The sequence below is a fragment of the Oncorhynchus clarkii genome, chromosome 5 (genome assembly GCF_045791955.1).
Source record: "Oncorhynchus clarkii lewisi isolate Uvic-CL-2024 chromosome 5, UVic_Ocla_1.0, whole genome shotgun sequence".
Taxonomy (NCBI): Eukaryota; Metazoa; Chordata; class Actinopteri; order Salmoniformes; family Salmonidae; genus Oncorhynchus; species Oncorhynchus clarkii.
Genome location: NC_092151.1, coordinates 46235135 through 46249098, shown reverse-complemented (window position 1 = coordinate 46249098; position 13964 = coordinate 46235135). Strand labels below are relative to the sequence as shown.

The following is a 13964-nucleotide window of genomic DNA, read 5'->3' as shown; positions in this document are numbered from 1 at the left end:
GAACGACAAGGACTCCGATTAAAGTGCACGTGATCATGTACTTTTAAAGCGCTCAAGAGGCTTTAAAGCATTCATAAAAGAGTAAGTGCACCTAAAGGCATTCCATTTAGAAATGTGTAATTCAAGTGGATTTCCTTGAGTATAAATAGAACATCTAGAGTAATAATTATATTAACTCTATGTAAAATCTTAAAACATTTAATAGAAGGAAACATAGGTCAATAAAACAGAATATTTAATATTAAAATACAGTTAAACAGTGGCTGACAGTCATCGATCAGCATCATGGACAGTATTTATCCCTTAGTAAAAACTGGATTCATCAACGCATAATTAGAAAAGGATTATCAAACTTCAATATAAAATAGATACATTTACTGTATAATATATTAAAATCAGCATAGATTATATTTGCACTCATTCAGCCGGTCCCCAATTTCCTCCCGCTTGGCCATAACTAGCGTTGCAAAATTTCTGGAACGTTCAATAATTTCCCTGGGTTTTCAAAAGTCCTGGTTGGAAGACTCCAGATTTCCTGCTTATTCCCTGATTCCAGGAATCCTCCAACTGGGATTTCAGGAAAACCAGGGAATTTATTGAAAGTTGCAGGAATTTTGCAACCCTAGCCATAATTTGATGTTTGAAGATCTGAATGATCTGGATAAGTATATACAGGTAGTGGTGAAGCTTTCACCATATTGCTTACACCTTACAGATCTACACACATCAAAGTGTTAGGACCAAGGGGGTGGGGTAGTGAACAAATTGGGACCTATCACAGGATGACGGTGTCACAGGACAAGCAGGGCATCACAGCATAGAAATATAATTTATAGAATGGACATCCCCATTCAAGTCAATGTACTAACAATGGGTGGACTGGCGGCCATATTAAGTGTACCCATGCCTTTACCAGTCAAATTCTAGTGTGCTACGTGGCTGTCCATTCTATAGACTATATAGTACAGTATACAGTCACTAGTCACTCTTCTTATTGCTCTCTGTTTCAGTGCTTTCCGGTTGCTCTTTGGCCTTCTTCGGGGAGCCCTTTCCCCTCTTGTGTGCAGCAGTCTTGGACGGGGAGCCTGGGGCTGCTCCGATCAGGCTCTCACAGGCCTCTTTGATGCTCTTCTTAGTGGCTGTGGATGGCTTCTTCACTACAAGGGTCTCGGTCTCTGTAGTGAGGGTGGTATATGAGGATGGTGACGGACCAGCGAAGAATGCGCTGTATACGACAGACTCGATGGGAGCAAAGGGTGAGGAAGAGGAGCCGGTCAGCATCATCCTTGTCTGGAAAAAAAAGAGGGGTGGAAGGATTTAGAGGAAAAGAGGGTGGAGTGATGAGAATACACTGACTACTACAAAAATGACTAATGAGGAGGTAAACAGATGCTTAATCAGATTAAATGCAACTTTAGTGAGTTGACCGGTGAACTCCAAATGAACATTTGAAAGAGTTCTGAAAACCTGTGCTTAGATTAATCAGAGTCGAGAGCAGGAGACCTCAGTGTGAGAGGATTGAGAAAGAATGACGCAACAAGATGAAAACGATACAAAAGTCTCCTGCTGGGGCAACACCAAGACTAATGTTGAGTCATAGCTAATGATAATGGTAGGTCATTAAAATAACATGGCGAACACTACTACTTAATACATTTAAGAATGTTGTTTGACTTCCATAAACTGTGTGTCCTGGCTGTTTTCCCAGACCCAGATGAATAAACCTATTCCTGTGTTTAAAAAACAACAACTTTCAGCTGAGATCGTCTATTGAGTATGCTTTATTAGTTCATGTCTAGGCTTGATCTGGGTCCGATAAACATACGAGTCCTATAGTGTTAGGGTTGCGGCTAGGGTTAGACTTTGAGGGTTAGGTCAGTGACTGACCTTGTTGACGACGGTGAAGACAATGTAGAGCAGCATGAGGTGCTGTTTCTGGACAGGGAGGTACTGGTTCTGCTGCAGGGCAAACAGCACCGCTCCTATCAAGGTGACCTTAGTGGGGCTGCACAAACAAAGGTTAAAAGGTCAGCGGTCAACTCAGATGTCATGACTTGTGGTTCTGAACAGATTGTGAGTCACAGCGGGTAGGCATTCAGGATCTCCTCCTTCTCGCTCTCCTCCTCCTTGCTCTCCCGTATCAGAATAGGGAGAAGCCCACAAGACAGACAGTATCACACAACAACAGATCAAATTCAAAGCCAACACAGTCAGCAAGCCAGCGACAGATCTGTCACTCAGTGAGTCTCCAATTATGCCACTGGGTTTCTGTGCACAACATCACACAGAGCCAAGTACGAGCACTGGTAGAGGAGACTTACTAGGTCATCTTGAGAAGCTCGTTGGTCTCTGGCTTCCAGACTCCTCGTACCAGCTGCTCAAAGTTACTGATCAGACCCCCTCCAGCACCTGAAGAGAAAGAGAAGTAAAGGCGGTGTAATTATCCTGGGCTGTTACAGTAGCCTGTGTAGCCTGATCCCAGATCTGTTTGTGCAGTCTTGCCAGCTCCAGTGGTCTGTTTGGCATGACAATGACCATATGAGTTTGCTATTCAGCATAAACAAATCTGGGACCAGGCTAGTTGCATTATACTCTTTTGTTCCAGTAATTTGTCTAAAAAGTCAACTCAACGAGTTTGTTTGTTGCTAAATAAATACTAAGAATATAGTGTGTGTAAAGGCTTCCGGGCTTCATTTTCAGGATCACAATTAGTGTCAACTTAACCTCATGTTATGTAGAAACATTTGTAAGGACCAAAACTCAGGACATTAACAACGACAACAGTAATGGTTTTGATATCCGTTACATTTCTCAAACGCGTCTTATGAATGACTACCTACAAGGCTTTACTTTCCAAATTGATTTGCACACAACGTACCCACTGGGCAAAAACTGGTTGAATCAACGCTCTCTCCACGTCATTTCAACAACAAAAAAATCTATGTGATGACGTTGAATCAACGTGGGAAACTGATTGGATTTGCAGAAAGTCATCAACGTCAGGGAATTTGGTCTTTTTTTCCACCCGACTTTTAACCTTAAAACAATGACATGGTGAATTTGTGTTGGTTGACAACTCAACCGGATGTAAATGAAAACTAGATGTTGGGTATACTTTATAAGTGGGAGAGAGAGCGTTTATGTATCTGTGTGTGTGTGTGTGTGTGTGTGTGTGTGTGTGTGTGTGTGTGTGTGTGTGTGTGTGTGTGTGTGTGTGTGTGTGTGTGTATATGGGCATATTTCGCATGCTTGTCTGTATACACACACACAGTGGTACCTTAGCATAGCATATAGTGGCCAGAGGTTGTCAGAATCTGTATGGTTATCAGACTATGCTTGTGTGGATTGCATTCACAATAGATGCCTACTGTACCTTTAGCCCATCCTATAGCGATCATCACCAGCAGTCCATCCTTGTACTTGCTGTGTGCCTGAGCCACACCCCCCAGGACCTTCCATGTGCGGGTCACCTCCTTCATACCCGTCAGCACCAGACGCAGGGGGAAGAAGGTGGTACAGGAGTACACCACATCCTGGGGGCAGTAGAACACCAGGTACCTAGAATACACACACAGGGAAGGCAGGCATGCACACACACACAAGCCAGGACTCACACAGAAATGTATGTACACACGCACACACACATACATACCGGCAGACATTTGAGAATGAGCTCTATGTTCACATTCAGTTTACTGTAGTAAACCCCCAGCTATACTGTCTGTTAACAGCAAGCAGTCTTCCATTTGGCCAGCAGAGGGCGGTATTTTACTCAATTCTTCCCACAACCACACAATATACATTCACGAAGTAGTGAGTAATATCTTACAGCAAAACTGCAGTGATGCCTCACACTGAGGAGCAGTGCCTTAGACCCCTGCGCCACTCGGGAGCCCCCAGTATATATTACCTTGAGTGTAATTGAATAATGACATATTCTAGCCTGGTCCCAGATCTGTTTGTGCCGTCTTGCCAAATCCCATGGTCAACATTGCCATGCTAAACATATACAGCACAAATAGATCTGGGACCAGGATTGGCTAATTCCTGTGTGGTCAGTTACCCACTTATTTGCATATTCTGTTACACAAGTGTATGTTATCAAAACACCCATAGGCCTACTAAAATCCACAAGGTAACTAAAATTGAATTTAAAGTGGTAAATGATCTTAGACCCAACCCGGATGCCAAACAGCTCTGTCTTTGTACTCTTATATTTAAGTGCTGCATTCGACACGGTTGACCACGATGTCCTTCAGGACAGACTGGAGAGGTGGGTTGGTCTCTCCTGTTCAGTTTTTTGTCACTCTTGGTGAACATAACTCAGAGAAAATACATATCACATGTGGAGTTCCACAAGGGTCTGGTACTGTTCAGTTTATATATATATATATATATATGTTACCCCTTCTCAGCATTATGAGAAGTCACAACATTTATTTTCACTGCTACACAGAAGATACACAACTTTACATTTGTGTCACCAGAGGATTTTAGCTCCACAAATAAATGATTAGACTATTAGTGATTTAAATACTTGGGTGGCACACAAGTTCCTCCAGCTAAATCAAGACAAGACCGAGGTACTTGTTGGAGCCAAAGCACAGAGAGGGAATCAAAGGGGAATCAAAATCAAACATTGGGAATGTGAAAAAGGTGTGGCCGTTTCTCTCTCAGGCTGATACAGACAAGACTCATCCATGCTTTTATTACAAGCAGGCTTGACTACTGTATTGCTCTCCTGTCTGGTCTACCCAAGAAAGCCATTGGTCAACTGCTAAACATATAGGATGCTGCAGCAACGGGCACTGATGGAGAGCACACATTACACCAGTTTTAAGGTCTCTGCACTGGCTGCCTGTGAGATTTAGAATTAATTTTAACATTCTATTGGTTTCCAAATCCATCCACAATACATGTCGGACATACTTTTAAGGTATGTACTCAGTCGGTCCCTCAGGTCCTATGGCCTTTTAAAAACGTCTTAAGGCTAGGCGTCCCACTAACGGGACAACTTCCTGTGAAACTGGAGGGCGCGCAATTCAAATAAATAATCATACGAATTATGGATATTAAACATTTAGGAGCATACAAGTGTCTTATAGCAGTTAAAATCTTAAATTGTTAATCTAACTGTACTGTCTGATTTACAATAGGCTTTACAGCGAAAACATGCCATGCGATTGTTTGAGGACTGCGCCCCACATCAAAATATTTTTCCACCAGCACAGGTTTCATAAATTCAAATCCTCTTCTGATTTGTCATCTAAAAGGGTCCCAGCTACAACATGTAGTGTCGTTTTGTTAGATAGAATCCTTCTTTATATCCCAAAAAGTCAGTTTAGTTGGCGCCATCAATTTGAGTAATCCAGTCATTCAACATGCAGAGAAAGGAATCCAAAAAGCTACCGCTAAACTTCGATAAACTGAGTCCAAATACCTTTCTATTTAATTCTCAGATACCCTAAAATGTAATTAAAACTATAATATTTCATATGGAAAGATGTTCAATAGGAAAACGATATTAGCAGGTGCGCATCCTCTTCGTCCCGCGCACGTAGACTGATTTCCAAGACTGTATCCCTGTACTAAAACTCATAATTCTTCCTCGTTTGGGAAGAAAGACGCCTGAAACCTTGAACGAAGACTACTGACATCCAGGGGAAGCCATAGGAATTGCATACTGGGAGCTAGATAAACATTTTTCCCTATACATTCTATAGGAATTTCTGGTTGGTTTTATTAAAAATAATTTCTGGTTGGTTTTTCTCTTACCATATCTATTGTGTTATAGTCTCCTACATTATTTTAACATTTCTACAAACTTCAAAGGGTTTTCTATTCCAATGGTACCAATTATATGCATATCCTGGCTTCAGGGCCTGAGCAACAGGCAGTTTACTTCGGGCACGTCAGTCAGGTGGAAATGGAGAAAAATAGTTAACTTCTTCAGGGTAGGGTCTATCTCAAAGCCTAGGAGCAAGAGGCATGGAGAGGCAGCCTTCAGTGGTTATGCCCCAGCCTCTGGAATAGCCTGCCAGCTAACCAGAGGGGAGCTGAAACAGTGGACATATTTAAAAGAGATCTTAAAAAACAGATTTTTAGCTTTTATTTTCCTAAGGGTGCTTTTTAGTTGTTCAGTTTGTGTCACTATTTTGTTTTTTAAAATCTTGTGTAGTAAATATTTAGGCTTTTTTATTTTTATATATTTTTTTCCTGTAAAGCAAATTGCGTTGCATTCCATGTCTGAAATAAATAAAGCTTGATTTGATTTGACAAAGACAGGTTCTTAAATGTCCTTGTTTAAAAATAATGTACAGCACAGTTCAGTCAGTAAGCAAATGTTGCATACAGCATGCATGTTGGGTTCCCCCCAGCAGAGGGCACTAAAACACTATGGTATTGAAAAGGAAGCATGGTAGACGCGTTTTTAAAAATGTTTTAATAGGTGTATTTTATTCAGCCCTTTCCCCTGCTGTGAGGCTCTCCCAGTCTGGATACACCTCACAGAGAATCTATGGTCCATTGGTTCTCAGGGTAGACTGAATGCAATCTACACAGTATTCTAGTGTGTATTCCAATGTCTTTCCCAGAGACACTGCATGTTGGGCTGTTTTCCTGTGATTCCTCGCTCTCTAGCCCACACTCCATCTCTCCCCCCTCCTCTCCACTCACCAGATGACAGAGGCCATGAGGACATTGGCACTGTTCGACATAGGGGCTATAGGGGCCTCCCTCTCCATCTCTGTCCCCTACCTCCCTCTGATCTCTTAAAGCTAATAGAGGACTCACCATATGACAGAGGCCATGAGAACGCTGGTGCTGTTGGACAGGAAGGCTATGGGGGCCTCAGCCATCATGAAACCAGAGAGAATGCCCCCTCCAAAGCAGTAGAGCATGGAACTGAACCAGCAGGCAAACGGGCTCCTCCGTGCCACCTCCAGAGCTCCTGAAACCCAGCCCCCAGCGGTTAGTTTATCTAAAACTAAGTAAAATAAAGTGCAATATAACATGACAATGTGTCCAGGGCAGTTTAAATATTAACTACAGTAGATATAGAACTGAGAACCAGGTCAGCCACAGGACTAGGATATGTGCTCGTCTCACCTACACACATTTTGATACAGATATGAGAATCAGTTCTCTAGGACTTCAGAGTAAAGTACAGAGTTAAGAGCTCAAAAGTTTGTTGATTAGGGCTAGTATCTGCTCAATTAAGATAAGTATGGTCTCCTTCACTCCGACTATGGTCACTGCCTCTTAAAGGAAGGAATTCTAGATCAACTAGGATCGACTATTAAGAAAGTGGAAGTCTATGTATTAGGGACAGACAGGTAGTTGGGTCACTCAGGTCAGCCAAAAGGTCATTACACCACAAACAGTGTGGCAAACAAGCTAATAAACCCCACCTACTCTGACAAATAAATGTTAAAAATATTGCTAAATATAGTATGTTCACATGGTGAAAATGTACTAGTCAAGTACAAGATCAAGTTGCAACCACTTGGTCACCAAAGATGGAGGGTCAAAAAGATCATGGCTTGAATGGAGGGAGGTGGTCCGGAAAATGATTGTTGATGGTGATGGAGTCTGCTGATGTACAGGATCAAGTTCCTACCAGTCCAGTCCACCATGTGAGCATAGGACGTACATAGCTGAGGCCCTTCTCAGAGCCATATTTAGCACCTTGGCTCTGGCCCTTCCTCGTCTTAAATTGGCCATTTCCCAAGTAGTCTACTTCCTGGTCTCAAGGTTAGCCCCACGCTAACTAAATCCTGTAATGCCAGCCTGGTTAATCTGAGGGATTGAAGAGATTAAAGACTCCTGGAGAGGCAGGCAAGGAACCTTCCTGCCCTGAGCACAAACACAACTAGGAAGCCATGTTATTTAGAGTTCTCTCTCTTGAACACAACTAAGGCTTCCTTTATTATAAGACACTTCCCATTGTCTCAATAATTAAAAACGACAGTAGTGTTTATCCTGTTGTGTTTTCTAAAACAAATCAATTTCTGTATTTTGAGAGTTTTATTGACAGGATAAATTGAAAACAGTGGAGAGAGAGAAATCAAATCCATGCAGCTCTTCTGTGGCAATGTGTGGTCTGGAGTTGGTAGCAACAATGCCTTGACCAAATTCCAACACATCCAACAGTGGTTAGGGGAGAGAGGTTAAGAGAGGTTTTACAGGAGGAACTACAACCGTATCTGCAGTGTAACTATCTAATCGCAGGGCTCCTGGCATACTGTTTACATATCACATGATATAGATCAAGCAATGCGGATTAGTGATTACCTGTTTCCAAGAGAGGGTGAGCGACAGTACACAGTTGGCACACACACATACAGAAACACACAAAGCAAAAGCAAATACGCGCAACACACAAAACATACACCAACGGTTCCGCACAACTCCAAATCTCAGGCGTCACCACACAACCATTTGCACAACCAGTCAATAGCGGATGAAAATGTATCTTGTGCATCACAGTTCACTATAGATGGACACTCAGCTTTGCGCAACAGTACCCATCTGAACACACACACACACCAGAACTGACAGCCTACATGGTCGGCGGCATTTGCGCCGTTTGCCGTTGGAGCAAGGTAGTTGATGTTGCAACTCAAGTCGGGGTTACAGCACATCAACAACATCCCTAATCAAAAGAACTGCCGTCATGCAAACCATCAATTGAAAGCAGGTCGTGGTCAATTGACGGAAGGTTATAACAGCCGTAATAACCTTTTAACGAGCTTAGTAAACAGTTAAATCACTGTGATAGCAGGAGGAGCGGTGTAACCATGGCTCCTTCAGATCACTGACACAACAACGCTTAACAGGTTGTTATGGTGAAATATTTAACCTACCCGTTTAAATATACCCCGGTCCCAGATCTGTTTGTGTTCACTTACCAACTCCTATGAGAGTTGTCACACCAAACAGTTCGCAAGTCCACACAAACAGATCTGGGACTAGGCTTGGTTAAATGAAGGTAGTAAACAAACAAAGAAAAGCGCGGCGGCCATGCATGCACCAGATCTGGGACAAAGCCTTCTGGATAGAAGATTTGTCAACAGTGGATCTCTAAAGATGACTTTACTCAGAGCCATATACTGTATACAGTCTATACATACTGTATGACTCTGGATGGATTTTTATAGAAGGTGGATGGGATTGTTACGGTAATGACATGTAGTAATAAGTTGTACTTATGAAGTAGTAACATACCTGTCTACTGGGAAACATACTGTAACCTGTAACATAACCAAAAGGCACAACATTCATGAATATGCCTATACAAAAGAGTTCAATGATAAATAGTGCAGATAGTTAGTTCAATGACATGTATGCAAATGTGTACACAACATCTACTGTAGGTGTTATGTCGCCTGAGTATAGGCATAGTGTTGGGAACACGTAGCACTGTTTAGAGAGAGGATTTCTTTCTCCCATGAGAACTGATCAGACAGCAGAGAAACAGAGTTGGTTATTTTGTTACAAAGGCCTGGAGCAGTGTGTTTCGCCACATACAGCAGCAGCGTGTGAAATTAGCTGTGATGAGCTTCCTGTAGTTGAAAAGCAGTTCATGCCTTGAGGGCTATAAAAGCAGCAGAGCCAGCAGAGCCAGCCAAGCAACAAAAATTAAGGAAGGCTGCTTCCCCCCATTTAGCATAAGTAAACAAGAGAGGTGAGAGGTTGTGTCCACTAATACGTTCCACTGCATATCTGTAATTATTGAAGCTCGTTGAATCGTCTATCCCTTGCACACTGAGAATCCCTTGAGAATGGGTGAACGAACTGGTTATGCTGCCAGATAGGGATATTGATTGTGTGGGTTGAGTTTTTGCTTCAAGAGAAAGCCTAAAACATTTGAATTACGTCATGTAAAGTGCTGTGCTTCTCCTTTCGTGAATCACAGTATTTGCCTGTTGAATATACAGTCCCAATAAAAGACAGGAAGTGTTTACAATGTTTCCATTGTGACATTTATGTGACCTCTTTACTTTTGCATTTGGACAGGTACAGTGTGACAAATTACACCCCAAAAAGGAACGCTTGCTGGAATCCAATCTCTCGTCACAAACCAGCAGAAAGAGTAACCCTGCAGAGGTTTAGCTTTTTTTAGGTTGTGCAGGAGACACTATACACTTCACCCTGACCACCATGCCTCGAGAGACCTTGGTTACTAGCACATTTTGCATTCAGAGGGCATTTACAAGTCAAATCTGATCTCGCTGTCAGGCTGGCCTCCTTGGATAGTTATGGGTAAAGCAAAGACAACATCCTGGTGTCGTGCTGCTGTGTAGTTTGTTGTGGTGAGTAGAGTTGGCCCCAGTCTGTGATTTTTCATGTACGCTTTCTCCAAACAGGAAGGAACAGAATGTGGTGTAACCCCTGTCTCTCTGTTGTTCCGGTCTACCGGGTTCATTTACTGGGTTTCTATAGCTGCGGTTTGTTACTAGACCCCGTTTAGAAAACACTGATGTATGTCGCTCTGAGAGACTAGTTTTACTTCACAGAATCCTCAGAGTCCGGGAGTGACTTCTCTCTCTCTCTCTCTCTCTCTCTCGTTCAGTCCGTTTGTCTTTCTGGGTCTGTCTCTCTGGGCTAGGTCACCTCTATGAGAACTTGAGGATGGGGCACTTCTTTTTAGATTACAGACTGTACACAGAATTAACTAATGCTGCGTTTTTCCATTTTAGATGGCAGACAGACCTCCCACTTCCTGCACAACTCACTCAGTGAAGTTTGTTTGGACACGGCTTGAAATAACTGTATAAAGACAAGTGCTCATGAAAAATACTTGGTGTTTATTATAAACACCATCTACATATCAGTGGTGTTTTTCAAGTGGCTCTAAATGTACAATGTGCCAGTTGTTTCCATGAAAAATGTCAAGTCTGAGTGCTTTGTGGGAATCATGACAAGATCCAGTGCTGTCTAAAAATGAAGGCCAGCCAGAACAGGATGGAAGACAGAGGGGAAAAGAACAGGCTCTTTTGGAACATTCCTTTCTGGGATCAAATAGGATTTGGAACTTAGAATCTAATAAGTTCTCTGTGGCATAAGTTCTAGAATTGATCCCTGATATGGCTGTAGATTCCACTAAAATGGCTTTCTGTGTTGTAGAAGCCATCATAATACAGGCAAGGCTATGACCATATCGTGTCACACACACATTCTCCACACACCCAGGGGAGGGGTTATATTAGGACCACTGGTGCATGTTGGGTGACCGTGTGATATTTTGGGAGGTTGACAGCAGAGGAAAACTGCACGAGGGCAACCCCCTCCATTACTCACACCCAGGAAGCCTGTGGGACATATAGACTGTACCCCAATTGACATCCTATTCCAAATTTTGTAGGGAATATGGTGCCATTTGGGATGCAGATCATAGCCTATAGGATCAGCAGCGGCTGAGGTATTGACAGGCCAGAGGGAATGAGATGCCACACAAGTCAGTGAAGCCACACTAGCTCTAACCCTGCTGTTTGTTTCAGACCTGGGTTCAAGTACTATTAGATATAATTTCAAATTCTTTATCTGGGCTTGATTGAGCTTGCCTGCCGCAATGGAACCAATAGGAAAGTCACAAAAATGCAACTACTCATCTGGCACTCCAGACAGACTAGAGTAAATGCTTGAATATTTTTATTTTATTTTGAACTCGGGTCTGGTTTGTTTGGGGAAAAGGTCAACATTGAAATTGTAAAACTCCACCTGTCTCTAAACTGAGCCACTATAAGAGTGACATAAATATAACAGACTTGGCATAGTGTCAGGCAACCCGATGTCCAGTAGGCCTGTACTGTAGCTGCTACCTATATCACAATGGATAGTGCCAGTGATAATGTGTTTGTTGTAAATGTTAAGATAACATCTCTATGACGTCAATACAGCCATGCCATTGACTAATTTACTTTCATTGACCTTTAAGCTTAACATAAACAACATTATCGTGATTCATGAAGAACAGGCTACAGTAGTTGTTTGTGTTCTCTAAATCACACGTTCTGTGTTATTATCCATTTATAGCCTACTGTAGGTCATTATCTACATTTGGGTCACGTTTTTCCATCCTTGACTCATTCGCCTCCCTTCTCAAGCACAGAGTATCAAAAATCTTATATCTGCAAATCTCCAGTTACATACAGTTCAGGCTACAGTTTGAATCTTAAATAAATTAGTCCCCACGCCCTGATACAGCACAATACACAATCTCACTATGTTTGTGGGAGAGGGATTGTGTGTGTGGTTGTGTGTGTGTGTGCACAATCACTGTCCACTATATGAACTTCAAGGATGCAAAAGCAGAATGACTTGACCTTGTTAAAGTCAACTGGGCAAACAGATAAAAACATAAATAGATTTAGCTAGGACTCATGCATAACTTTGTCACTTTTGTTATATGAGGGATGTCAATTCTCAAATGAATCCCGCAGCAGTTATCCATTCCCTAAGATCATTATGCCACCCAGCTGTGGTTATTTCGAAAATGAAAACATAACCGTAGACTACGTCAACATTCAACGTGGCCAAAAACGTTGAATTGTGTGGAACGCGCTATCAAGTTTCACGTTCTCACACGCTTAATCGAACGCGTACTGACACGTCTGGTGTGGCGGCAACTGGCTCGAGGCTGAAATCTGTCATCAGTGAGCTAAAAGTGTAGTACTTAAGCCTCGCCTTATTGTCATGAAAATATGGAAAGTAACGAGGCAAAACAGTCAATCGGCAAGTAGATAGATTAAGCGTTATAACAGTTATAGCTGGGCTACTGTGGTAAACTAGACCGGTCAATGTCAACCCGCCGTTGGAACGGTCTTTGCTTACCTGGCTGTTCTCGCAGTGCCATCACTGAGACAACGTAATGCGCCGTGTCAAAGTATGGAAACATGGACAGACCAGCCAGTCCATGGGACACTTCGTCCAAATTCAGAACCCCAAACAAATCCATATTTCTGTTACTCTGGAATCCCTCGAGTTGAGTGCTCTCTACTTCTAATCTTCGAGGTGTTTAAATAAGTGGCAGTCGCCCAACTCCGAGCATCTGTAGCAGTCTGTCTTGTCTTCAGAGTTCAGATCGAAACAGCTGGTTCTGACGAGCGCAAAACTGGCAACACCTGGTTAGCGGTCAGCAACGGCTCCCTATGGACAAGGGACAGCCAATGCAAGGCCATTGACATCAGGATGCGGAATTCCGGCTACATCGGTCCGTCAACGGTGTGGCGGTTGGAGCGAGCGGGGCTCTCTGATTGGCAAGAAGTGGAAGGATGAGCCAATCAGAGGTGCGTGAGTGGTTCGCGGAGTGACGCTATAGGTCAGGTTCTCGCAATGCACTTCTGCACGCGCGTGGACACACACACACACACACACACACGCATACAGAGTTGCAACTATTTACGTATTTGTAATGACATGAGCAGCAGGTACAGTTATGCACAGGTTATTATCGTTGCAACTGTTTACATTGTGCATAGGTAGCGTGTAACAACTGTGTAGCTGCACTTTGCATCAGTCATTACAGTATGAAAGCCTACCTGTCAAAAAGAAAAATGGGATGCATGTTTTATGTGTAGGTTTATTTTGATCGAGCAGTTCATGAACATGAACAAGAACATGTCTACCTACTGTAGTTTAAGTTGGGGGCTCAACCATAGACTTAGATAGACATCGCATCTTTGTATCTGTCCCATTATGGCGCCTGTGAGAGCACGGCAGCGCCGTGGAGCCCACCTCCATTTTCAATAAATATTCTTCTTCTATATCTATAAATTGGCAAACAAACTGAAAGGGTACACACTGCCACTTGGAGCATGTTGCTTGAACTGGTATAAGTCCAAGGTTGGCGATTTGCTGCCACCTGCAGTTATGGAACGTTTGCTCAGAGGTATAATTAATTGGCTGACATAGCCTGCAGGAAGATGTTTGGGGGTGGGGGTTCTACGATTTTTGTTATTTTT

At 42.7% G+C, this 13964-nt stretch overlaps 1 protein-coding gene across 1 annotated transcript; it reads right to left on the bottom strand.

Annotated features, from left to right (window-relative positions):
• Positions 1–218: 218 nt before the first annotated feature.
• On the bottom strand, positions 219–13195 carry LOC139408924 (trimeric intracellular cation channel type B-like). Its single transcript, XM_071153384.1, has 6 exons — positions 12835–13195; positions 6793–6949; positions 3374–3558; positions 2322–2409; positions 1888–2005; positions 219–1290 (listed from the first exon to the last, which is right to left on the bottom strand). The coding sequence occupies exons 1-6, from the start codon at positions 12956–12958 to the stop codon at positions 979–981; spliced, it is 984 nt and encodes a 327-aa protein (XP_071009485.1). The 5' UTR covers positions 12959–13195; the 3' UTR covers positions 219–978.
• Positions 13196–13964: the final 769 nt, after the last annotated feature.